At 39.7% G+C, this 26278-nt stretch overlaps 1 protein-coding gene and 2 long non-coding RNA genes across 3 annotated transcripts; 2 read left to right on the top strand and 1 right to left on the bottom strand.

The window, feature by feature from the left end:
* The first annotated feature begins 430 nt into the window (after window positions 1–430).
* On the top strand, window positions 431–20164 carry LOC103139040 (protein bicaudal D homolog 2). Its single transcript, XM_007553496.2, has 10 exons — window positions 431–653; window positions 2457–2783; window positions 5313–5525; window positions 5634–5786; window positions 7450–7926; window positions 10693–11565; window positions 13385–13564; window positions 15982–16133; window positions 17340–17700; window positions 19769–20164. The coding sequence occupies exons 2-10, from the start codon at window positions 2532–2534 to the stop codon at window positions 19772–19774; spliced, it is 2667 nt and encodes an 888-aa protein (XP_007553558.1). The 5' UTR covers window positions 431–653; window positions 2457–2531; the 3' UTR covers window positions 19775–20164.
* LOC107836424 (uncharacterized) lies at window positions 13957–24453 on the bottom strand. Its single transcript, XR_001662317.1, has 3 exons — window positions 21745–24453; window positions 14571–14576; window positions 13957–13968 (listed from the first exon to the last, which is right to left on the bottom strand). It is a non-coding gene; the product is annotated as an uncharacterized LOC107836424 (long non-coding RNA).
* Window positions 20508–23986, top strand: LOC107836425 (uncharacterized). Its single transcript, XR_001662318.1, has 2 exons — window positions 20508–21499; window positions 21701–23986. It is a non-coding gene; the product is annotated as an uncharacterized LOC107836425 (long non-coding RNA).
* Window positions 24454–26278: the final 1825 nt, after the last annotated feature.

Here is a 26278-nt window from a genome sequence, read left to right as displayed (position 1 = left end):
AGATGAGAAAACATTACAATTTCAATGTTTTAAGTGTTTATATATTGTATATGTCATTGTAGAATAACATATTAGAGCTTTGAACGATGACACACCTGATCACACTAAGTAATTTCATAAAAAGACTACACAAGAACTGAATTGTCTAAAATATTTAATATTTTTAAAAAGAGATAAATATGAAACATTGTGAAAAATATTTTAAAGACTAAAATAAGAAATATGAGTTAAGTTAATTAGTTAACGAAGTCAACAGAAAAATCAAACCACTCCTAAAAGTAACTATACAAATAAACGTGCACTTTGTGTACATTAAACATTAAAAGGTCAAGTGCGTTTACTCAATTTCGGAACCGATCACAGATACAAACACCCCATAGCGCTGTGGTTTAATCTGCAGTACCATGGTGGTACATAAGAGGGCGCCCCTGTGCCTTCACGTTTTCAGCGCGCGTTTGACACTCGACCCCTCCGCGAAACGAGGGAAGCAGGTGGGTTGGGAGGAAGGGGAGCGGCTGTTCGCTAAACCAAACCTGGTACCGCCGCTAACTAACGTGATCAGGAGACCGCTGTTGCTGAGCGCTCCTCTGGAAGGAGCAAGGTGGCAGATTTGTGGCGGCAAGCGAGCTCCATCGTTGAAATAAAACAGCGAGGTGAGTACGTAGTTTGGCTGCTGATGGCTGACTGTCCGGGCTAATTAGCTTGTCTGATAGGATTCTAGAGAGAGAGAGCGAGAGAGAGATCTCTGTTTACTTTGGTTAGTCATCTGCTTTGAAAACGTATCAGATTTAGATGCTTGATCTCCTAACTCTTCTAGTAAGTCTACATTATGGCTTCATTTGCTGTGTACATCACATTAAGCTAAGCTACCGATGCTAACAGTCTGGTCAGTGTTCTGTTTCTCTGTACCGGTGTCGTGTTCGGTTCTGCGTCCCTGTCAGGCGATCTCTTATCATTTATATAACAGGTTAGTCTAAGAAAATACGTAATATACGATTGAATTCTTGTATTTGATGCTAAGAGAGACTGCTTCGTGAGCTGGTAGCGTCAGATGCTTTCAGGATGACTAACTAACTACATCATCTGGGCGCTGGACAACAACCGGGGCAGCTGATGTATCCATCTTCGGTTAAAGGGTGTCGACGACTCCCCACGTCAAAGGAACATAAATCCACGTTGTTGTTTCTTTAAAAAAAATAGTATTTTGTTATGTAGCTGGCATCTGTAATTCTATAATTTGGAAGCCAAAGTCTGGCAGATGCGAGAGGATTGAGCTCAGCCATCTCACTGCAATAATGGGATCCAGTTTCTGTCTGTCGCTGATGATCACAGGAGTCATTCATGCCGAGCTTTAAATAATTTGAACGAGTCTAATGTGCTGTCTCTAAACGCAAACCCTTCAGTTTTACACGAGAGCATAAGCAGAGTCAGCACTGAAACATGAGATGCACATGAAATGCGTACAGTTTGGTAATTTCAGACTTTAGCCTCACCAAGCAGAGGTTCAAGTTAAAACAATTTTTAACTCAACTATTAACAATGTTAATGTTTGCTATTCTAGTAAAGTTGAGTAAGCTATACATAAAAACCTAATGAAATTATTTGCAAATTACAAATTACATAACTTGTGACTTGCAGGTAATAAAATGTAGCTTATTTGGTACTAATTTTGAAGTTTAAAATTTGTTTTTAATAACTGTCTGTCACAATAATACATTTTGCTGGATGTTAAATTATCCCAGAAATTATGTTAAATGATAATATTGTTGTTTTGAGACAATTTTCAAATAACATAATGGTAATGTCGTAATAATGCAAGTACACCCTCTCAAAGATCAACAAACTTTGAATTTCTAGCAAACATTTAACACTAGAACTGGAGGAAATTGTATACATCTGAAATAAATAAATAAAACAACAAATGAAATGGATACTGAAACACAATTTTACCCCAAAACGGGAAAACGTTGAGACCAGTGCACCAGACTGGAGCCTTTCGTCTTTGATAGAAAGTGAGAGAAACAATCAGTCATGCAAATGGAAATTATCAAGTGTGTTTTAATTTATCATGTGGTTGATTTATTCCTGCAGGCTTACTATGAGTTTATAGTGGAGAAAACTCCTTGAAACCCAACTAATGAACTGTAAAACCATGGCGCAACTAATGTTACCTTTTATGATGTGTACCACCAGATATGCAGGCATTTTTTATTGTAATTTATTTTGATTTACCTGACCAGACAACACGTTTCTACTCAAACTCAGTCCTTTTTAAATCAACTTTGTCTCAACGAGGACTGCAGCGTTCGCATATGATTTCTTCTTTGCATGGCAGAGCTCTAACCTACATTTGCGGATGGCTTGGCGGGCTGTTTACAGACAATTTGCGAAAGCCCGTCTAGCGTTGTTAGCAGCAGAATCATCCAAAGTGTCAATGCTGTGCCTCTCGTTTGCAGGTCGGTGGTTATGAGGGTGGAGGAGTGAGGGAGTGGCAGCGGATCGTCGGCAGATAAGCGCGAGGCCGGGTAAAGATGTTGGAGACGGATGCCGACCCGGCGGGTGGCGAGGTCGAGGAGGACGTGGAAGCAGACATGGGCGGCAGAGACTTGAAGGCCGAGGTGATGCGGCTCACGCTGGAGCTCCAAGAGGCGACGGAGGAAAAGCTGCAGGCCGCTCGGTACGGGCTGGTGGTGTTGGAAGAGAGCGCCGCCCTCAAGATGAAACACACGCAGCTGGAAGAGGAACACGAATCCCTAAAGCTGGAGCTGCAGCAGCTCAGAGAGGTAAGACGAATGTGTTCGCCGTCAGTGTTTTAAATGATACAGTCTTCAACAAACTCTTAACTAAAACGTCCAGGGTGAATTTTTTGCAATGATGACATAATCATTTGATCCAGCATGTGTGATAGATTTACAGCGATGTGCTTCCATGACCTTTTAATCCCAGACTCAAAAGTCTGTAATCCTCCATTTATAAATATTGTTGTGTGATATAACTATAACTTAAGCCAACTGGATAGCTTAATTCTACAATGTTGGCAGAAATGCAAATAACATAACGGTGCTATCTCACTGCACCTACTGATAATTTGAATTTTCACAGCTGAGGAGCGGTTCGCAGCGTTTCTCAGCCGTTTAAAAATTCATCTTTTTCCTCTTTATATTTGCAGCTGTATGAGGCATATATTTAAATTTGTATTAATTACATTTTAATAATTATTCCACTAAAATAAAAGCTTGGCTTCGTTTGTGGCCTAAAAGGAAATTAAACTTTATCATGTAATGTTTGAGGCATCACGAGGATCGGATTATCAGGATGTCCACCTTTTGTTCAGAAACACATTGTACAGCTTTCTGGGTTTAATCAGATGCAAACAGTAAACTCTGTGTCTCCCTGTGAGCTCTGACTTCCCCAGGAGGAATCCTGAACTCTAGTGGCATTCCTGTTGGTTGTTTTTCCGACTGGAAACTCAGAAAATTTTGCTTCGTAGAGCGAACAGAACAGACCATTAGTGTTTTGCTCCTACTGAAAATGGCTTCCTCTGGATTTTACTCTGGTTTTGATGTGATTTGTTGACAAGTTGGCATATTCCCATCAATATGAATAGTAAAGGGAAACAAATACTTATTTTCTTTGGGCAAAAACTAAGTTTCATTAAATTAACCTAGCTGAAAATCCAATTTTACTTTATGTGCAAAAGAAAATAGGCAGTGGTTGTTAGAAAATGTCCACTACCCGTCGTACATAACACACTGGGGGTGCGGCCAACAGAATCCCAGACAACTGGGTGTGGGAGTTAAGTTTCATCTGGACTTCAGTACCATTGATTTAAAAGGGCCAATCCCAACTATTTGAACAGCCATTCCTAATGCATTTTAGTAATGTGTATATTTTAGACCCTTGAGTTCAGAAATAATCTGAAGCACTAGGATGTGAGGGAGATCAACATACTGTAAGCTATATGAAGAGGAAACCTCATCATGTTGTTGTTTATATTGTTATAAATTAATTTTATTAAAGTGAAGAAATTTAAGAGTCAAGCTTTTGCTGAAAGGCTTTCAAGACTGTCAGGGCTGAAACGATTAATCGTGATGAATTGATTTTCTTTTATATAATCGTCAACTGATATAGTAATCATTTAATTAACTGGATTTTATACAGAGCCTAAAACAGGCCATTTGCTAAATGAATATTATACCCAGAGTAGTAAATGGGCCAAAACTGCAAAAAATAAATAAATAAAAAATTCAGGAAAACTTGCTAAGCCTGGTGGTTGGGCGCAAGGGCAGCCTGTTGTATTTTTGAGTTAAAAATGTTTAAAGTTAACAAGAAATTTGAAAATATCACTTGATAATTATGTGTTATTAGAAGATTAATACCTGAACATCAACTGTAAAGTCTTTAAAAATGCAAACATTTTAAAAACACCTAAATAAATAAGCAATGCTTAGCCTGGTGGGGGCACAAGTAAAGCCTGGTGGCCCGCCAGGCTTATAATGCACTGGTGGAAACCCTGACATGCATACATTTTGCATTCAAGATAAACAAAAACAAACCTTTGTCTGCAGATATCTTATACCTAAAAGTTCTCAAATGTCAGATTTTTCTTCACCTGGTTCAAATTCTGCATAAAGAAAAATCTCCTGTTAACCTCCTTTCGCTATCCTTTTATTAATTGGTTGATCCAAAAACTAATCAGATTACTGAATTAACAATTGTAGGAGAAGTTTTACAATTTATTTTTATGTGATTAATCGTCAGGATAGTCGATTAATCGATAATTTGAATAATCATTAGTTGAAGCCCTACTTGGTAAAAAATGTTGCAGAGAAGCACAAAGGTATTTTTCAGGCTCCATGTTAGGAGAAGCTCTTTCTGAAGGGTCACAGGCTTACAGAATTTTAATTCTTTCATAATCGGCTTCAACACAATTTCTTGGATATTCAAGATTTAAGGAGAGCAGTGTGAGCTAGTGCCTCCAATTAGCATTATTATGTAACAACAAAGCGCTTTTCAGTGAAACATTTTTCAGCGTTTATTTCATCAGTAGCCATCAGTGTTCTGCTTCCTGATTATAGAAAGCTGCATTATGCAGCTATAAGCCAAGCATTAGGCTTTTACTGTGTTTCTGGAACAATATAGTTAGGAACATGACTATTAAAGTCTGCATTTATTCCTATCCTTTTTATGAATCTAGGATAACTTTGAGTTGTCGTTGATTCATCCATCAACTCAGTGACTTTTTCCACACAGATGCTTGTGAGATACTTCACGTTTTCCCTCCATTTTTCACTTCTGTTGTTTGTGTAAAGGCTTTTGCAGATTCTGTGAGCAGCCAGAAGCGTGCAGCTGCTGATGGAGAGTGTCGGGAAGAGAGCCTGCTGCAGGAGACGGCCTCCAAAGAGGCTGCCATGGCAACCCGGATGGAGGAAGTTCAGGCTGAGCTCAAACAGACGCGTCTTGCTCTGGGCAACGCCCACGCCGAGCTCGACAGGCTGGGGGGGCTCTCCAACCAGCTGAAGAAGGTACGCTGTGTATCCACCAATCAGTCCTGTTGGGGCCTCTTGTATTCAGTTAATTAATCAATTTGTCAACTTTCCAGTCTGAATTGAAAGTTTTGCTGTGTTCTGTAGGAATGCGAATGTCTGGAAGCGGAGAAGAACCACTTGAGGGATGAAATGAAGGAATATAAAGTACGCGAGCTGCGTCAGCTGCAGGACAACGGCGAGCTGGAGGAGGAAAATATCTCCTTACAGAAACAAGTGTCTGTGCTAAAGGAAAACCAGGTCAGTTGTCATTTGGCCATTCCCCCCCCCCCATTGCCTGTTGAGTTTGTGTTAATTGTGTGTATGTAACAGGATTTTATTCTAACAATACAATACATGTGAAATTTGTCAAAATTTGTTTGTTTGTCCTTTGAATTCATTTTGTTTAGTCAAGAAGTTGTTTCACATTTATTGGTGTTTTAAGTTCTGTTATGTTGCTCTTGGCAGTTGGTGGTTGCCGTAGCGACCAGTAACTGCCGGCTCCTCCCCCTTTTTTTCCCCTGTTGCCGTTGGTAACCGTGGGGCAGAAGCTGCTGGACTGATGCCATCTGCTCAGAGTGTGCATTTCGTTGGGGCTAAACTGATTAATCACAATTATTCAATCATTTAAATAATTGTCAGCTAATTTATTTATTAATTAATTGTTAACTGCAGTACACCAACTCAAAACAGGCCATTTGCTGAAAGAACAACACACAGAAAAAATATATACATACATTTTGCATTTAAGTAAAAAAAAAAACACAACGTTTTGTAAATATGTTCTATATAATGTTCTATGTAATGTTCCATCTAGAACATATTTACCTGATTAAAGTTCTGTAAACAAGAAAATCTCCTTTTAAGCACCTTTTGTTATCCAATTATTAGTTGGTTGCTCCAAAAATAAGTCAATTAATCTACAAGTTATCAAGCATACACTAAAGGAATGCCATGTTATTGTATTTTTGGCATTGAAATGCTTACTTTCTTACTTAAAAAGCAATTTATTTTATTTGTATATTTTAATGTATTTTTAATATTGTATCAAAAAGGCTTAAGTGGTTAAATGAGAAGCCTGTGGAATATGACAAATTTTTAATCCGATTGTCTGAATAATCGATTACTGAAACAATCGTTTGCTGCTGAACAGTTAGCTGCTAGGTCAGAGCCAGCTACAGCTCTGTCCTACAACAGCTCAGCAAGATTGCAGATAACATGTAAAATGTGTTTGGCGTTTATTTATACAGGTAAAGATGTGGGTTTGCTTTAAATAGCCTGATGATGTGTTTACACAACCTTACAGGATTTCCACCTGGTAGAGTTCGGTTTATCTGTCCTTGCTCCCTTAGTTCTGTTGTAAATAAACTGGATGAACCAGCCACTGCACACGTCTAAGTGTTGCTACAATAAGATATGTCTTCTCATAAGTTTCATCTTAGCCACACATTTTGCCAACAAGGAAGGAGCTCTCTAAGCAGTCTGCCAAAAGCTGTAAATTCCAGCGGCGGGGAGTATTTCCCTGGCATTTAAAAGATCTGGAAAACAGACACGGAGTTTGAGAAAATGCTTAAATTTCCAGATTGTATTCCTAAATCTAATTGTCTGAAGTTCTACCTGTCCATTTGTCTGTTCGTCCGCCCAGTTAGACATAAATTAATTCATTTATTTGTCTGTTTTTCCGCTTGCTTGCCAAACACGTATTAGTTTGTCCATTTTTCCATTTCTGCATCCTTAAATCTTGTTTACATGTTGTTTACCGTCCGTACATAAGTCTGTTTACCTTTGTGTCTGTCTGTCGGATCCTGAAAAGAGTGAAATTTGTAATGTTTTTTAAGGTAATAGTAAGAAGAAATATGATAATTTATGGTTGGGTGAAATTGTATCTCTATTTAAAGAAAATGCATTCATTCTCTGCTTTTAGGTGGAGTTTGAATCAATAAAGCTTGAGCTATCCCAGAAGAACGAAGAGCAAGATGAGCTGCGAGCGCAGCTGGAAGAAGCCGCGAGGCTCAGGGAGATCGCGGAGCGGCAGCTGGATGAGGCCCTGGAAGCCCTGAAGGAGGAGCGGGAGCAGAAGAACAGTCTGCGGCGGGAGCTCTCCGCCCTGACCCTCAACCCGTTCGACTCCGTGGGGAACCTGGAGCTGCATTTGGACCAGCTGGACGACAGCCAGGAGGAGGGCCGCAGCGGGGAGGGCGACACTCAGGAAGAGAACCAGGACAGCAGTCACACCAACGGGTCTGCGTCTGCGCCCAGCTCCAAAAGCAACGGCCTACGGTACTCCACGCCGCGCAACAGCGACGTTTTCCTGCGCGCTCCAGCCTCAGGCCTGGTGTCTGACCTGCTGAGTGAGCTGCACTTTTCAGACAGTCAGAAACTAAAACAGCAGCTGCTACAGGTATGCAACAGAACCAGCTTTACTACTCATACAAATATTACCTTAATGATATTGAAAAATAACTTTCCTACTGAGTTTCAGAGGTGGAGTATTGTGTAGAATCCACTTTTTTGAGCTTTATGTCATGCTATATTGTCATTTCCTCATCAAAAAAGTTCATTCATGTTTGAGGAATTCTTAAATCTTTAAGCCCGGTAGCCAGTCATTCATCCAGCGACTCGTCGTGTTTTTGAGTTAAAAAGTGTTTAAAGTTGACAGAAAATTTGAAAATATCACTTGATAATTATGTTTTATTAAAAGACTGGAAGATAAACACCAACTATAACGTCTTAAAAAAACCAAACAAACATTTTAAAAAGACTTAAATAAATAAGCAATGCTTAGCCTGGTGGGGGTACAAGTAAATCCTGGTGGCCCGCCAGGCTTATAATACACTGGGGGAAACCCTGGGTGCCTGAACGGTTGCTCTCACAAAGTTATTTCCACTGAGTTCCTTCTTGGAGCTTCCAGCCCACAGAAAACCCCCCACTGTGCCTTCCCCACTCAGCTCCTGCAGACTAGCAGCAGCATTAGTTAGTAAACACCTGGTGGAACTAGGGGTGGGCGTTTCCTGAATCGTTTATCTTGCTTCATGATAAATTTCCTATTATAATAATTTACCTCTTTATGTCCCTGGTGTCCTAAATAAGCGTATTTGGGACATTCAAATGTTTTTCAAGAGCAGAATTTGTGTTTGTGGGGCTATAATTGCTGTGACACACAGTTAAAGCCATAGAGTTACCTAAAAAAAGAAACAATTCATATTTCTTATTGTCACTGAGCTCCAAAGAACAGTTGTAAACGGCATCATGGAGGAGCATTGTTGTGGTGACGTGCCGAAGGTGGAGTGTTGGAAAGAGCAGGAGCTTCTTAAAGAGACAGGGGCCCAATTTTAGCACATTAAATTGCATTAAATTACTTTTAAGTCATGTCTGGTTTATGCAGAATTTTTACACTAGCTTAAAATAATAGATACTTGATTGAGCGATAAAATGGCACTATGCCTGAAAGTACAAAATACAGCGCATTTAAAGAAAAATGCTAAATTAGGATTTGGTTGAGTAATGTTTCTGTTGTTGGTTTTTCTTTTTATCTTTTTAAAACATACTTTTTGCTCAGATTATCTTTGCCTGAAATTAAAATGCGTTTCATCTAAAATATTTGCATGACAAAAAAAAAGGAAATCTGTAAGGGGATCCAATATTTTTCACACTATCATACTCTAGGACTGAGCATGTTACTTTTACATAAAATCACACCTGTTCATTCATCTTAAATGAGTAATTGTGTCTAAATATTAGCCTGCTCTTGTTGTTTCTAGCAAACCAAATCACTAATCTCATATATCTGTAGATTTTAGATGAAACTCCTCTTTGTCTGCTCAGGTTCAGTTTAATACTAACATCCATTATTGTTCCAAGTGAGGAAATTTCAGCACCATTTGTTCTGTGTGACTAAGCTGTTAGCTGGCACTTCCTGTTGGAAACCACATCCGCTCCATGTTGCTGCAGGATAAGCATTGTTGCGCAACAACTGCTTCACTGGGAAATTTTAGTCCACTCCTAGTTATTGTCAACGCAGCTTCCTTCTAAGAGAATGTGTCTCGAATAATTAAGAACATATCGAGTTGTCCCTTCTCTTTGTTTGGAGGAAATACATTATGTATGATGCACTTAAGTTGGGGGGTTGGGTTTAAAAGCTCCTGTCTAGCAGATGTTTGGTCTCTGGATCTGCATGTGGTTACATTAAAAATGCATCAAGAGGAAGAGGGAGGGGAAGTCTGAGAAATCGTCCTTTCGTTCTCTTAAAATAAATTCAGTCAGTTCGAATTATCTGAATGAAAACTAGGAATGGTTAGAGTTTTGTTGTTTTTTTGTTGTTTTTTTTTTACTGATAACGTTAGCTTAGATCTTCTTTCAGTGTTGTAGTTTAGCCGCCATCCAGCAGAGGGCGCCGCTGGTTATCCTGAAGCTGAGCCGTAGATACAGAAACAAAGATGGCGGATCCATAGCATAGCGGGAAATAGAAACGGTCCAATCTGAGTCCGGTGTGGGATATAAAATGCACTTTATGCGGTTCTTTTAAGTTTAACAGCACTCATTCACCAGAACGCGTTAGCTTCTCATTAAACAATTATTGATGTGCTACGAAGCCGAGGATATGTTGACAGAAAAGCGGAGGGAGAGGGAATTTGTAACGTGACGGAAGAAAACATGGCGCCAGTAAGCGTGGATTAGTTAATGCATTTTATGGAGCGAAGTTTTAACATCCCTTCAAAGGCACCAGAGACGGTACTAATATATGAATAGCTCTGTTAATGGGGGATTAAGTGCTTCAATTATTTTATTCTTTTCATCTTTTAATTTAATTTTCTATTCAGCAACCTGAGAGGTTTCTGCTTTGTTTCATTTTAAAAATAAGTCTAAGTTTAGAATTGTAAGAGTCACAATCTTCTGTTTATTCAGTCAGTATTTAATAGAGGTGACACAAAATAATGGTAAAATTTATTTTTTTAATTCAGTACAATATGAAAATTTTAATGAAAATATATGAAAATATGAAAATAGTCCTTTGATATGGAAAAACAGTCGCCTCTCTATTGATTACTTGATCAATGAGATAAATCAACTTTAAAATGACTCATTAATCGATTACTTGCTTTCCTAATTTACATATTTTTTTTATTTTATTTTTTTTATTTTTGTGTGTGTGTGTGTGTATTTTCAGGCAGAAAGGGAGAAATCCAGCCTGGGTAGCAAAGTGGAGGAACTGCAGATGCAGCTGATGATGTCCAAACAGGCTCTAAGTCAGCAGGAGGACAAGGTTGGCGCGCTCACTCAGCAGCTGGAAGCAGCGCAAAGTCGTCCGCATCCAAACCCGGAGGCAGAGGAGAGGCAGAAGGTGGAAACTGGAGAGGATGGCAGTGAAGGCTTCGACTACGAGGTGGACACTAAGAGCAAAGAGGTGCTGGAAGCACGAATGCGCGCGGCCAGCGAAGAGCTCCTGAAGCTGAGAGACGAACTCTCTCAGGCAGGTGCGCGGTACAACACCCTCGAGCAGAGATACAAGCAGGAGAAGGAGCGATGGCGGGGCGAGGCCCAGGAGCTGGCCGACAAGATCCGGCAGTGCATCAAGTCCAGCAAGCAGGATCAGGAGCGCATCGGCGAGCTGGAGAAGGAGATCGGAGCCACGCGGAAAGTGGCGACCGACTCTGAAGGGCATCTGAGCGTCGCTCAGGAGGAGCTGTTGGCTTTCTCCGAGGAGCTGTCCAACCTCTACCACCACATCTGTGTGTGCAACAACATTACACCCAAACGGGTCACTCTGGACTACTACCGGGACAACGCTAGGGGTGGTGGCGGAGGAGGAGTGCGAAGGTCACACCACGTCTTCGCCCAACACAACGCTCAGAAGAAGCCTCGGGCAAACGACATGTTCATCTCCAAAGCTGCGGCGCTGCAGTTCATGGGCGAGGTGGACAGCGCGGGATCCAGCGCAGACTCGCTGACCTGTCCCGGATCCCCCACTCTGGATTTCAGGGACCCGTCCAATGTGTCCAACCTGGTTGCTGTCATCCGTTGCCAGATCAAGCACCTCAGGGTAAGAGGGCGGTGTCTGAGACACATTTCAGCAACAAGGCAGTTCAAAGTTCTTTACATCATAAAAACATCAGCCATCAATTATGAAACAAGTAATATGCATATTAAAATCATTAAGTAGATGTACATAAAATGTATTGATCCAGTTACTATGATTCAAAGCCAGCTCTAAACTGGTTGATTTAGAGGAACTCAGTGTTTCAGCTGTTTTGCAGATTTCTTGATTTGTGGCGCAAAGAAGCTGAATGCTGCTTCTCCATGTTTGGCTCTGGGGATTCAGAGCAGAACCAGAAGACCTGAGAGGTCTGGAAGGTTGCTATGACAACAGCAGATCTTTACTGTATTTTGGTGCTGAGCCATTCAGTGATTTATAAACTAATAATAGCATTTAAAAGTCTATTCTCTGAGCTACAGGGAGCCAGCGGAAGGACTTTAAAGCTGGTATGATGCGCTCTATGCCTGATTTTAGTCAGAATGCCAGCAGTGGCGTTCTGGATCAGCTGCAGCTTGAGGACTGATTTTTCAAGCAGACCTGTGAGGTCACTGCTGCAGAATCAATGCGACTAAAGATAAACGCATAGATGAGTTTCTCTAGATCTTTCTGAGACATTAGACCTTTAATCCTGGAAATGTTCTTCAGGTGATAGAAGGCTGACTTTGTAACCGTCTTTATGTGGCTCTGAAGGTTCGGATATGATCTCTAGTTAATTACTGTAATAGCTGAAGCTTTGCATTAACTCTAGATCGTTCTTCTTTAGGTCCACAGATAATAACTTCAGTTTTTCTGGTCATCTGGTGATAGTTATGTCACATCCACACATTGATTTGTCCTAATCATCTTTTTGGTGCTTGTATGAGTTCGTAGTCACCTGGTGACATTGTAATGTAGCATGTAGATGGTAAATACGAGGAGTCCCAGGACTGAACCTTGTGGCAGCACCAGCTCACCTCTTACAAACAGGAATAAATAATTTCCAAATCTTATTTTCAGGCTGCTACTAAAAGCCAGGCTGATATTCAGAGTGAAAGCTTTTCCCCTGTACAGTTTTCCTTGAACCTGACGTTGTGTTCAGACAGCAAATGTTCTTGAGTGCCTCTCAAATCCAGCAGCGGTTCAGAGCTGTGGCGACACGTGCCTGTGTGTGTTGGTCTGAATGGATCGGATTATCAGGGGTCAAAGTTAAGGGTTGTGGCCTGAGGAAAACACAATCCTTTGAGCAAACATTATTTGAAACACTGGAAAGCTTACATTTGTTCTTTCTCTGAAGCGAAAAATTAATTCTACAACTGAGGGTGGGCATTTATCGTGTCATGTTAGCTTTGTCGAGATAAGTTCAAATTAATGTTTAAACTGTCCATATTGTCAGGATTGTTAGTTTTACCATTTTCTCCACAGTTTGTTCAATGAGAATATCAATAAAATTGAAAATATGATTAGAATAATTTACTGTGGGCAGTTAAGTGATATAAATTAATTTTTTTATGTGACTGGTGGCCTAAAGAAGTGCATTACAGATGGTTTTCTTTCTAAAGAGTAGCATTTGGTTAAGGACAGTCGCAGACATACAGTTACCTAAATAAGTAATGAATAGTTTTTGCTGCCACATTTATCTTTATCACTATAACACTACAAAGTATCATGATGAAACTTAAAGTCCATATCGCCCAACTCTATGCTAGGAATTTGAAAGTTGTTGCTGAATATATTGTAAATAATAAAGTGGTTTGTTGTTTTAAACTGTTGCAGACGTGTAAGAAATTTAGCAAAGCAGAAAAACATCCATTAAATCACTTTTCTCTGTCCCTGCGTGTCCACTCAGGTGGCTGTGGATCTCTGCCGTCAGAGGGGAGCGATGCCGTACTCTGGGCTCAGCAGCAGCGAGGAGTCGGAGCGGGACACCGAAAGCCTTTTGGAGGAAGTCCTGAAACTCAAATCCCTTCTCAGCACGAAGAGGGAGCAGATTGCAACCCTGCGGACTGTCCTGAAGGCAAACAAGCAGGTAAACGAAGCTGCAGCACTTTTCCTCGTCTTTTAGGTTGATTATTCCAGCAGCATTATCTGTCGATGTAGGTTAAACGTTTGTGCAGAAATGTGATGAACATGTTATGTGTAACCCATAGACCAGTGTTTCTCAAACTGTTTTCAGGCTGAGGACCACTTATCCCATTTAACAAACACTCACGGACCACCCAACTTTAAATTACCTCCTCAATAATGCAACATCTTAATATATAACACCTGAAATGAAAATGTTAGTCTCTTAACTCGTGGAGACTACTCCGAATGTGAAGGGTGGTGCAATAAAACCATGAACAAGTCATTTTGAGTTATGTACAGATTCTGAAAGTGGATTCTAAAACGTTCTTTATTTCAAGTGTTGTGTGCACTAATGGCATTTTAGGACTATTTGTAATTTAGAAGCATAAGAAAAGAAAGAATAGACTTGAGTTGTGTTGACAAAAACAAACATTTTCTTTCAGCCAGCAGATAACCGAGCATAAATATTGTTATTTTTAGGTGTTAAGATGCAGTTAGTCAGCGTGGGGTGCAGCGCTGCTCACCGCCTCGATGCTGTGCATCATAAAAGTGTTCAAAAACAAAAGTTCTGCAACTCATCCTGAGAAACTTTCCTCCATAATCTTCAGGCTTTCTTTTTAGTGACTCGGTCTTCAGTCATTTATCCATTATTATTTTTAAACGCAATCCTTTGGTAAGCTAACTGTAGCATCACACTTTGAGCTAACGTCACAGTTGTTACGCAGATACGTTTGAGAAAGACGTATCATAATCATAATATTATGCTTCCGGGAAGCATAATAAGCCATATCTCCCCACTTCACCATGTTGGATGCACTGAGTTGCTGCCATCTGATTGGCTAATGTTTATATCGTGATCTTCAGGTGTACCTAATAAAGGGGCCAGTGAGTTTCCCTTTTCCTGAATGATTTTTAGACTTTCCAGATCGTAAGCCTGCTTTCTCCTCCACTCGTTTATCTCATCTGACCTACTTCTGTCGTTTCTCTCATTCCTCCAAACAGTCTCCAGGTGACGTTTTTGATGTATTCCATGTGTATTTGCACGTCACACTGTTAAACTGATGATGCTGTTACTGGGACAGACTGGGCTCAGGACTCCGGTTCGTCTGTAATAAAATATTTATAATACTGCATTAGATTTGGTTTGGCTTTACTATCACTGGAGTGATGCAGATTCCTGCTTAGCTTAGCATCATCAAGGGCTGTACAGTCCTCATGTCCTGTTATCCTGGTACCAACAGAACGCCTAAATGTTCTGTTTGAAGAAGCGACCCGCTGCTTTTCCTGATGTCAATCAAACGGCGTTCATTTATTTTTAGTCTGAACTGCAGCAGTCAGTCGCTTAAGTTGGTTTGGTCGTTTATATTTTTCGTTATTTTTTATATTTGTTTGCTTCAGTTGGTAGCTGTTTTTTTCGCAGAGCTTCTACCAAATAACTCAAATAAAAAGCTTTTTCTGTGTTGATGCCCAGAACACACTGTTATAGAAATGCACCACTGCTTTGTTGGTAAAGTCTCAGAAAAGCAAATATTGTTGTTGCATTCTTTTTTTTTTTAAATCACTTTTTTTAAAATGTTTGAATGAAACCATTAAAAGCTTCTTACTTTAAGGTTCGTACAGCTGCTTTTCAATTCGGTATTTTCAACATTAGCAAAGTGCTTGTTTATTGTTAAAAGTCCTTGAAAGTGTTTGGTGACCAAACTGCACGGTAATAAATGTAATCGGTTTGATCAAAAACCTAAACTTTGAAAACATTAAAGTTAAAACCAGATATTTTTATACAGCCAATAAAGACATTTTTATTTTGTGACCGTGTGAAGTTAAATCAGACTAAACTTTTCTTGTTTTAAGTTGGTTAGAATGACCAAAATTATTTCTATTTGCTAAATGCCAGAAAAGTTGGGAGCATTTTTGGAAATTTTGTTGTAACTTTGAGTTTAAGCATTTAATTTGAGCAAGAAGGTAATTTACCATAAGGTGATTTGTTTCGATTGTATCAACATAATGAATATCTATTATTCTTAATAGCTCAGTGACTTATTGATCCCTATAATTGACATTGGTTATATTTTATAGGTTAAACAAAGTTATTAAAATTGGGGGATTTTTTTGTTTTGTTCTCGGGTCAGTCTGGTATTTGGGGTATGTGTGAGATACTTCAAAACATAAAATTTAGTTATAATTATGCTGTAGAGTACCATCACAAAATATTAACATTAATAAATAATATATATGTTGAATTGAGACGGTTTAGCTCATTTGTTTATAACTTTAAAGTTGGTGCTGGAAAAGTTTGAAAACTTGAATTTTACTGAGAAAGGTGCACAAACCTTGTTTAAATGTTTGATATTGAGGTGGTTTTTGTTTTTGTCGTTGCAGACGGCGGAGTTGGCCTTGTCTAATCTGAAAACCAAGTACGAGACGGAGAAGAGCATGGTGTCAGAGACCATGATGAAACTGAGGAATGAGCTCAAAGCCCTGAAGGAGGACGCTGCCACCTTCTCGTCTCTCAGAGTCATGTTTGCCAGCCGGTAAGGTTTTTATTTCTGTTATCTGAAACCTGAAAAAAATATTTGTACAAGTCTTTTCTAGGACTAAATGCTTTGTAAAAGCCCTCGTTAGTGGGTAATGAGCTTACCGTTCTTATTACACCCGTGCACGATCCACGGCTTCACGTGAAGATTATAAGCCACATGCTCAGCCTTGTGCGGGGAAACCGATTTGTCCGGTTCAGGCGGGTCGTGTTGGGGAGGAAGAGGTCCGAACGTTTGCACGAAACGAGTAAAACTCAACAGAACCAAGATCACCAAACTCTCCCTCACTGAACTGCTCTGCTCGATTTGAAAGCAGTGATTATACCAATGCAATAAACTAGAAAAATGCCTAATTCTCAGATTTATTTATTTTTACTGATGTAGCAGGTGTTAAACGGCTCAGAGGTTCCTGGACGAGTATCAGCCTGTCTGGTCCGTTTGCAGACATTTATGAGCTGCTACTTGATTGTCCTTAAGAAGGATTCAAGAACAGACAGTAATCAAGGCCAGCTGAAGTCTGATCCAACAGATTACAGCTTTGGAAAAGGTTATGGTTCAAGTTTAAGTTAGTAGTGCCACCATGTGGAGGGATGCTGGAACTGCACGTGGACGACTCGCTCCACTCACCTTCATACTTCGTTTTGTTTTGTCTCTGGCTCTAAAACTCAACAAAATGCTGTTAAAGATGGTGATGAACACATGCAGCATCATAGGTTTTATAATTGTGGCTTTATTAATTTAAATTCTCGTTATATATATAAAGAAAATCATGAATGTTCAGAAATTCCTGAAGTGATCAAAACCTCTTTTTCTTTTTTTTCTTTTGTTTTGTCTGTGTCAAACAATCCAGTTAGAAATTTTTTTTTCACACAATTGCATTCTTCTGCAGAGCGAAGTCTCAGATTGGCTGTCGCTCTACGTTCGTCTGCAAAAGTTCAGATTTTCCATCTGCAGTATTTTCTGTTGGAAATGCTCCTCGACGCTCTAATCAGATTTAGTCTGAGCGCAGCAAAAGTTGTTTCAGTTCTCCAACATAATTAGCAACGTTTCAGATTCTAAAAGTCGTCTTATTTGCGGTGTTAGTTGGCGTTTGCTCTAACAGACTCACTCTGTCTCTAACCTGACTGTTTATATGTGCCTTTTGATGAGCTCCTGCCTGCCTGTTTGCGCATGCTGCATGTTGACCCTGTCCACGTCTTCCAGGTGCGATCAGTACGTCACCCAGCTGGACGAGATGCAGAGGCAGCTTGCCGCTGCAGAGGACGAGAAGAAGACTCTTAACTCCCTCCTGCGCATGGCCATCCAGCAGAAACTGGCCCTCACTCAGCGCCTGGAGGACCTGGAGGCTCCTCAGGCCCCCCGCAGCCTGAACAGCAGCCCCCGGCGCTCCCGGGCCAAAGAGCTGGCCGCCAAGTCGGGCCGGGCCTCCCGCAGCCCCCGCAGCAGCCCCGGCAGGCCCCAGCTGAGGAGCAGTCCGCGGGCCAGCCCCGTCCTCGGCAGCAGCGTCCCCGCCTCGGCCACCCACCACTTGCGAGCTCTAACCCGAAGTCTCCACACAAGCCCTGTAAGAACCTCCTCTTCTCTTTCTTCCGACAACAGCTTTCACACAAGCAGCCGGTCCCACGGTGGCCGGGGTCTCCCAAGAGATGCCACCTTCATTAGAAGTCGTAGTATCAGTGATGTTTTTAATACGGAGGTGAGTCATAGACGTTCTCTGCCTCGTAAAGACTCCACCAGTTCTTTGAGCAGTGACTTAACAGTCAGTACGAGTGATAGACGAAGGGCTGCGTCCGGCCGGAGAGCTTCGGTCCCTGTGCGCCAGGACACTTTCATCAAAACTCACATTGCTTCTTCCTCTTCCAGCAGGCACAAGTCTGCTTCCTCTTCACACGCCGATGATCTAACCTCTTCTAAAGCTTCACGTGTGTATCCTAACACAGCTAAAGCATGGGGCGAAAGCCGGCAAAACCCTGACCCAAAAACACGCCTGGACGCCTCTGTGAGGAAGAAGCAGAGCAGGTCTAAATCCGTGCAAGGAGCAGCTGCTAGCAGCTACTCGTTGCCGTCAGAGTCGGTTCATTCACAGCCAAACTCCAGATACTCAGCGGCCCAAACAGTGGCGGCTCTGTCTGCTCACAACCCGCCTGGTAAGCCCAGGATGAGCGGAGTCTGCAGAGAGTCTAGAGGCAGATCCTCCACCGCCGTAAATAGAAGCACAGAGGAATCACACAGTGCTGTCAACAGGAACTGTGGTAATAAAAGTCAGGCTGCATCTTCCAGGGCCCGGAGCTCTCATTCTAAAGGCTCTCGCAAGAAAAACTAGCAGCTTATGATTAGAAAGTATTATAAATAAATATTATAAAGATGTTGAATAAGCTGCTTTGTATGCATTCTGGTTTTTTTAACCTTTGTGTGTTTTGCCAAGAGATTTGTAGGTTTAATTGGTTTATTGCTGATTGTTGCATGGCTTGTAGTGACTCGTAAAAGTTTTCATACCACTTGAACTTTTCCACATTTTGTCAAATTACAACCACAAACCTCTGTGTTTTATTGGGACTCTATTCTTAACTCATTTCTACAAATTTAGGCTTTATGCATCAAAAGGCTGAAATTTTTGTCTGTTATTTGCAAAATATATCAAGGAACTACAGTTTTCACCCCACAAAATGACCAATACTTCGACATATTTTACAGAGAGGCTTTTTTATTTTTCAGGGTGATTTGCAATATTAGTTTTGCTTCATGTATTGCAATTTCCTTCTATTCTTCTGTAACATTTCTACGTGACTCGCAGTGAACTGCAGATCTTTATGGATGGAGTTGCAAGAAGAAATTCATGGCTTTCCCCAAATTTAAATCCTGTTGAGAATTAAGAGTATTTCTTTCTACTGGCACCAACATCCTGTTTACAATCAATGCAGATTCGTATAAAAATTAGCTGTAGCAACTTAAATTTGTTGCTAGTCTTTCAAAGCGACAATTTCCATTTATAAACTCAGTTCACACTGTTTAAGACAGTTCAGACTTTGATTCTCGAAATACGTTGCAAATGGGATGTGGATTTTTAAAGAGTAACATTCATTTTAAAAAAAACTGTAAATATTGGTTATTTGTTAGCTTCATCAACTTATTCCATTTCAAAAGGTATAGAACTTTTTAACAACTTTTTGTGCCAAATTGGCTGCGACATTTTTCTTTTTACTTCCACAGACTTCTGTATCTCGTCTCAATCAGCTCTGTACACCGGTGTGCCGGTGGAGGCTCCTTCTTCTACTGGACTGAACATGTTGTCTGAGCGCTGCTGCCCCCTAGTGACTGGAGGCTTTATTGTTCAAGCATGAATACAAATGCAAGACCATTTTTTTTAGGTTTCTATATGTAGAGCTGGAATGAAAGTGATCAATTTCTATCTTTATGCTTCAGTTTTAGTTGTTTTTCACATAAAGTCTTAATAAAAATACATTAAAGTTTGTGGTTGTAACCAAACGTGGAAGTTGTAAGAATGATTTTGCGAGTAACTGTAAGATATCTGCTTGTCATTATCATTCATTCTCATATTATCAGTTCTTTTCTTTCTGATTAAGTTGAACTTAATGTTTTTGTTTTGTCTCTGTCTCCCCCTGTTTCCGTAGCGCTGAAACACTCCCACCATCACTCCAAAACCCCTCTGCTCCATAAGGACCAGTCTTCATCTTGTGACTTCCCCTCCACTCGGCTAATTCCTCCATCCTCCCTGCTTGACCTGAGACATCCTGTCCATCCCAGATATGACGCAGCATTAATCCCTCTCCACCATGGAGTGAAAAAAAAAATCTGAAAAGATAAAAAAAAGACAGAAAATCTTCCATCCCAGCCTCTTGGTGTGGAGAAACCTGCATGCATCCCGGAGGAGGATGAAGAGCCTAACCTGCCGCTCATTTTTCTCTCTCCTCTGATTGACTGTGTCTGTTTTGTCTTTTTCATCGCGTTATATTGTGGTGAACCATCGACAGTATTTATTCCATAAACAGAACCTTTCTTGTACAGTATTTGCTATCCTCTGTCTCAGATTCAAGGCTGTGATCTGTTCTCTGGAGGCGTTGACGTCCTCACACCCTCTTGCCTTCAACCTGGCAACCTTGTCCGGCCTGTTTGGGGTTCTTTAGCATCGGAAAGCCTTTAGCTCCAGGGTTTCCTCCAGAAAACTTGCTAAGCCCGTTGGTTTGGTGCTACGGCAGTCATTCATCCAGCGGCACGTCGTGTTTTTGAGTGAAAAATGTGTTAAAGTTGACAGGAAATTTGAAAATATCACTTGATAATTATGTGCTATTGAGAGATTGGAAGATTAATACCTGAACACCAACTATAAAGTCTTAAAAATGCAAACATTAAAAAAATTAAATAAATAAGCAATGCTTAGCCTGGTAGGGACACATGTAAAGCCTGGTGGCCCGCCAGGCTTATAAAGCACTGTGGGAAACCCTGAGCTCGTCTAGAATGATCGAAGTGGAGCTTGCTGTTGTCGTTTAATTCCTACCTGTCTTTTTTTTACCTTCTGACTTTCCTTGCCTGTCAGCTACACCCTTTAACTAGAGGTCAGGAAAAAAAAAAGTTGTTTTATGTGGAAATAGATCAGCCATAACGTCACCGCCTCAGGTCAGAACCATAAATATTCAGATCGACAGTTTGGGAAGTCTTCAGTGGAGGTCTTACTTTACAAACTATGCAGACTGGTGCCTATTTCCTGCCTGACTTTTGGTTCAACACTAGCTGTGTTTCCATTACAAATGTGTGCAAATGTTGAATTTTTACTTTGTAAACTTTTTTAAAGAGAGGGAGGTGAGCCGAGCTCTCATCCAGCCGATATCATCCCCTGGTCTCCCCCTCAAACGGTTGCTTCCTCACCCCACGGTACATGTAGATCTCCTCTCCCGTCCTGATGTCTCGCCTGGCGAGGCGGGTCGGCGAGGCCGGGGAACTCTGCCAACACACATTTGACATTAAAGTTCTTGGAAGAATTTTTTATCATTTGGCCAAAGGTTGCCAGCTGTGGATGACATTCCAATGGGTGGACCCGAGAGTTTATGCAGAGTTCCTTCTCCCCATACTTGGAAAAAGTAAATATCTGATCCTTCTCCTCCCTTCAGGGACCCGGCCAGACTTTACCGTGGAAGTCACATAAGATGGACCATTTGGTGAATGCCTTGGTCGCAAAGACCCTGTGGAAGAGAAAATACTTTTAATTTATTGAATTAACATCACCGCCTGGAGTAAATAGAATTCTGTGATTGTGGTGTTTCCGTCACACACATGAATAAGTTTGTTCACGCAATAAGTCATTCAAAATCCTGCCACTAGCGCTCACTGTAGCCGCTAGAGCAGGGGTGTCCAAAGTCGGTCCTGGAGACCCGGTATCCTGCATGTTTTAGTTCTCTCCCTGGTTTAACACACCTGGATCATATGATGGCTCATTAGAGGCCTAAGAGGAACATTGACTTGCTGAAAAGGTTACTACTACCAGGGAGAGAACTAAAACGTGCAGGATGCCGGCCCTCGAGGACCGACTTTGGGCATCCCTGCGCTAGAGCGACAAACCTCTGCTAGAGAGTGGCTACGTGTGCAGCAAAACTTGCAATTTTACCGAAGAGTTATGGAGTTAACATTTTCAAATGATGAAGCTTTTTATGAGCTGTGCGACTCTGTGAGAGATCTGGTGGAGCCAAGAAAACCAAAAACAAACATCATGTTCCTCCTATTTCCTGTCGTCGTCTTTGTTGTTTCTGCCAGTAGTAACATCCGGTTGTCGATCGTGTGAGTCAGTCTTTCCATTGCAGTTTTGTGAACTCGCAAAAACTTTATCGAGTTTTTCCCAAATTGGCTTTTGATTTGCATATTTTTATGTTTGATGGAAACGCAGCTGGCTGCAGCTTCGTTAAGAAAAAAGACACTTAGCGTCCTAAACGTCGAGCTGCTTCGGGTATTATCTTCTGTAAGAATCGCACTCGAGATGAAGCATCCTAGCAAATTAGAAAAATCAAGAGGTTTATATATTTCACTTAATTGATTCAAAAAGTAAAACTTTAGTTTTTAAGATGGTTGCTTCAAGCTGATGAAATCCTAACAGTTTCTCAGAAAATTGCATAAGCCAGTGAAGTTTCTGCATCAATGTCTGAAGGTGATCACTGTGTGAGAAATTAGCAGCTTTTCTGTAATGTTTGTTTGTTTCTCTGTAATTATCACACCAGCAGTTTTGAGTGGCGTGTACACAAGCCTGATTGACACTCCTAAGACCCTCCTCCTGTCTCTGGTTGGATTTTTTTTTCTGAGTTTTGTATTTCTCCAAATTGCAGTAATACCACAAGAGGGAGCCAGAGGAATTTGATTTTTTAATTTCATCCATTTTTTTCACAGATTATCTGCTTCATAATCTGTCAGGATATAGTGAAAGCTTCAACAAATATGTAAAGAAATAAATTTTTATACTTACTGAAGCTTTAAACTCGGTTTTGGTTTGTTTGGTAGAGTGTCACCTCTTTGACATTTTTTTCTTCCGTCCAACTTTTAGCTAATGCGCTGAACTCTTAGATGACTAATTTTGCAGAGACATTTTGTTGTCTCAACAACTGATTGGCTCTTTTATTCGTCTTGTGTAATATTATAATTTTCTGAGAAACTATTTGGATTTTCATTAGTTATGAGCCATAATTCTTAAAATTAAAGTCAAAGTCTTGAGATGAATCCGTTAAACATTTTGAAATGGTTTTCTGAAATAACTGAACTTTTTATCTATTTTTGGATTTTATTGGCATGCAGTTTGACAGGCTGAATTTAGATAAAGTAACGTAATATTTCCTTGTTTCTCTATTTTATTGGCTTCCATTAGCACTTCAGTCTTTCTGCTCTTTATTCTCTGTCAGCTAATCAACAAACATCCACATTATGCATTTCAGATTAAATAGTTCTGTGCTCCAGTGTAAACGTACTGTAATCACAGTGAAGCTGCTGCTTGAGTCCGTTGTTTTCTAACTACGATAGCGTCTCGTGCTACTGGTGAAGTTTCTGCTTGTTGAGCATAGATTCCCCTGAAAACTTTAAATCTGTTAATGCAGACGTGCTGCAGGTGGAACGATTAAAGTGCATGATTCTATGATGGAGGATTTTATTGTTGGGGCATTTCTGTAATCCAAGAGAGTCGCTTTATTCTGAAGGTCACCTGGTTCGTTGAAATCATCTGGAAATCAAGTCGTACCATTCTCAACCTATGATACAAATAATCAGATATTTGGGTTTTTAATTAGGAAACGTTTTAGCAATTTACTGACCATTTGCTGCAACATCCTGCTTTTTTTATTTCTGTGCCTTTTGTTTGTTTTTTTATTCTCCACATTGCAGTCATTGTTCAATCACTGTAGCTTTTATTGTTGTAAAAATCAGTTTTAACTGCTCTTGAAGTTGATTGAAGCGTTGATAAAGGTGATATCTCATTTTGGTAAAATATTTTCACTTTTTAGCTCCTTTGAGAATTAAGTAATCCTGAAATGTTATCTGCTGTATTTATTATGGAAAATTGCTGCTGAAAGGAAATAATGTTGGAAAAATGTAGAAGTTTAATGACTAAAAAGTGAAAATGCTTTAACATAATGTCATGTTGCACTGAAGGTTGTAAATCGATCTATTTAACTCACCCTGTGGATAATTTATTGACCTTTGCTGTATAATATTTTAACTGTATTTAAGTGGTTTGCATTTTCTGTAAAGCGACATGATGTCATTCAAACACTCCAAACAAGCCGTCTGATGGTCCTCAACTTTTTATGTGTATGCAAGTTGACCTTTGTTGACCTCCAGAAGAATAAAAAGCCAACACTGTACACCGTTTCAGTTTGGGATGAATTTCTGTTCATTATTTACACAGAAATGATCTTAAATGCTTTTATTTAAAAAAATAAAATAAAACTTCAGAATGTCACTTATGGTGGTGCAAACAATAATTGTATTTACACACCATAAACATGCAATCATTTGTTTTCCTCATTGTCTGAAGTTGAGTCACATCTAAAATTACCCAAATTATTTCTATTTGTTTAAAGCCAGAAAACTTGCTGAGAACTCTTTTTTTTTAACTTCCTCAAATTCAAACATTTACATTCATTTTTAATCAGTGTTTGCAAACATCTGGTTTCAACAGTATATAATCACAAGCAATGCAAATATTGGTATCAAATTTTAAATTAAATTAAACTATTAAAGTTGAGAGTTTCCAGGAACTACTTGGTGCTTCATGAGTTTCTGTTTCTCTGGGGTAAAAATATGACGTAACACGCTAGCCCGTTTCTTCAAGGCTAGACTATGATTCAAAAAAATGGCAAAGTGGCATATTTGTTCTGACATTTTAACAGCTGAAAAAAGCCTTATCTGTCCTACCATCACAAACATAAATGTACAGTTAGCTTATCTCCACCGGGACTTAACTAGAACTGTGTGCTTTGGTCAGATAAAGCTAAGATTTCTTTCAGCAGCAAACACTCTGGGTGGTTTTGGCATGAAAGAAAGGATAAAAATGAACAAAAAAATAAAAAGATAATCGTATACTTATTGTTTGGGTGTTTTTCTTTGAAAGGCCAGGAAAATGTAAAGGTAATTGGGTCTTTTAGTAGGATAAAGATCCAAAACAAATGATCAAATTAACAGTGGAGTGGTAAAGGAAAATTAGAAAAAGGTCAAAGGTCTCGCTGTGCTACAGACATGTGAAATGTCCAATATTGATAAAAATATTTCTAAAAATGGTTTTCTCACATTTCTCAAATTTAATGTGAATTTTAATTTTCAGTGCTACTTTTAATAAAGAATGTATTATTTGTTTTAAGAGGCTTTCCTCATCTAGAGGTGAATATGAAGGCGGCTGGTTTTGTAAACAATGTTAAAGGCTCTTCATAAAACCAGTGTTTGTTTGGTTTTTGTCCCTTCTGGGTTGCTGTAGGAACATGTCTGCGAAACAAGATCTTTCTGTATGAAGAGCGTTAAAGGCTTACCCTGCTTGTGGTTACGCCTCCCATGCCTAATTCAGCAACTAATCAGCACGGGTCTCACAGGTGGATTTTCCACCCACTAACCTGTAAAGAGAGAAGAAGTCACCATTTACTCTGTGAGAAAAATGCACCTCCCGTTTTCACACAATCCTTTAGAAAAGTATTATTCTGCTGTCCGTGTTCCAGTCTGAAATGGAAAAAGGATTTAGATTAAGGAACAGTTTTCCTGAGAAGCTGACCTCAGCAAAAATGTCCAAGTTTTCCCTAATTTTCATAACTGTGGTACTTTGGAAAGATTTGTGTCCTAAATCTCATAGGTTTGCTTGTCTTGCATTATGTAACAACCGCACTAAGAAAATAATTTGAAAACACTAACAATGTTGACCAAAGTGCTGCACAATACCAGAATAGCCAAGCACAACAGATAAAGGAGAGACAATATGCACAAAATATGCAAATGTTAACAGGAAAGAGGCATAAAAAAACAAAACTAATACTGAATCAAACTGATTGGGATCCGATATTTCCATACATTGACATCCGATCCTAATTTGAAAGTCAGAGGAAATGTTTTAAACAAGATTTTAAAAAGTAGAGGAGAAGGTTTAACATCCATTTAATCATCTGATTGGCAGTTAATCCAGTGAAATGTTCATGTTTACTCTTGATGTTTTGCTACATGTTGCCCAAGTGTGTAAAAATATCTTCATTTTAACTTCAGAGTATTTCTCATTGGGATATAAATCCAAAAATGTATTTTCTCTGTACAAATATGCTCTGTATGAAAATGTTAGTAACAATGTTCATTAACAGTTTTTTTTAGTAACAATAAAAATTGTTACTAAAACATTAGTAACGATTTTTATTGTTATTAAAATGCTATTAACAATGTTCATTGTTACTAATGAAAAATGAAAACTGAACAAGATGTAACAAGTTTTCTTACAGAAATTTTAAAACCCTTAATGTGAGACTTAAGTGTGTGTAAGTTTTGCTCTACACACACTTATTTAAAAGCTTTAGTGAACCAGCTTTTGAATAAAGGGCAGCAACATATCAAGCTATAACTGCTGATGTATTACAGTTGATTGATGATAGAGATTTTTGGGGGGCCACACTAGCAGTATCAGTAAT

This window comes from Poecilia formosa, unplaced genomic scaffold (assembly GCF_000485575.1).
Source record: "Poecilia formosa unplaced genomic scaffold, Poecilia_formosa-5.1.2 Scaffold57, whole genome shotgun sequence".
Classification (NCBI taxonomy): Eukaryota; Metazoa; Chordata; class Actinopteri; order Cyprinodontiformes; family Poeciliidae; genus Poecilia; species Poecilia formosa.
This window is presented reverse-complemented; position numbering and strand designations above follow the sequence as displayed.

Coding starts and splice junctions, on each gene's coding strand:
- LOC103139040 (XM_007553496.2), top strand. CDS start 2,532: ATGTTGGAGACGGATGCCGACCCGGCGGGTGGCGAGGTCGAGGAGGAC. Junction 11,566..13,384: donor GCCAGATCAAGCACCTCAGG/GTAAGAGGGCGG, acceptor GTGTCCACTCAG/GTGGCTGTGGATCTCTGCCG. Junction 16,134..17,339: donor AGAGTCATGTTTGCCAGCCG/GTAAGGTTTTTA, acceptor CACGTCTTCCAG/GTGCGATCAGTACGTCACCC.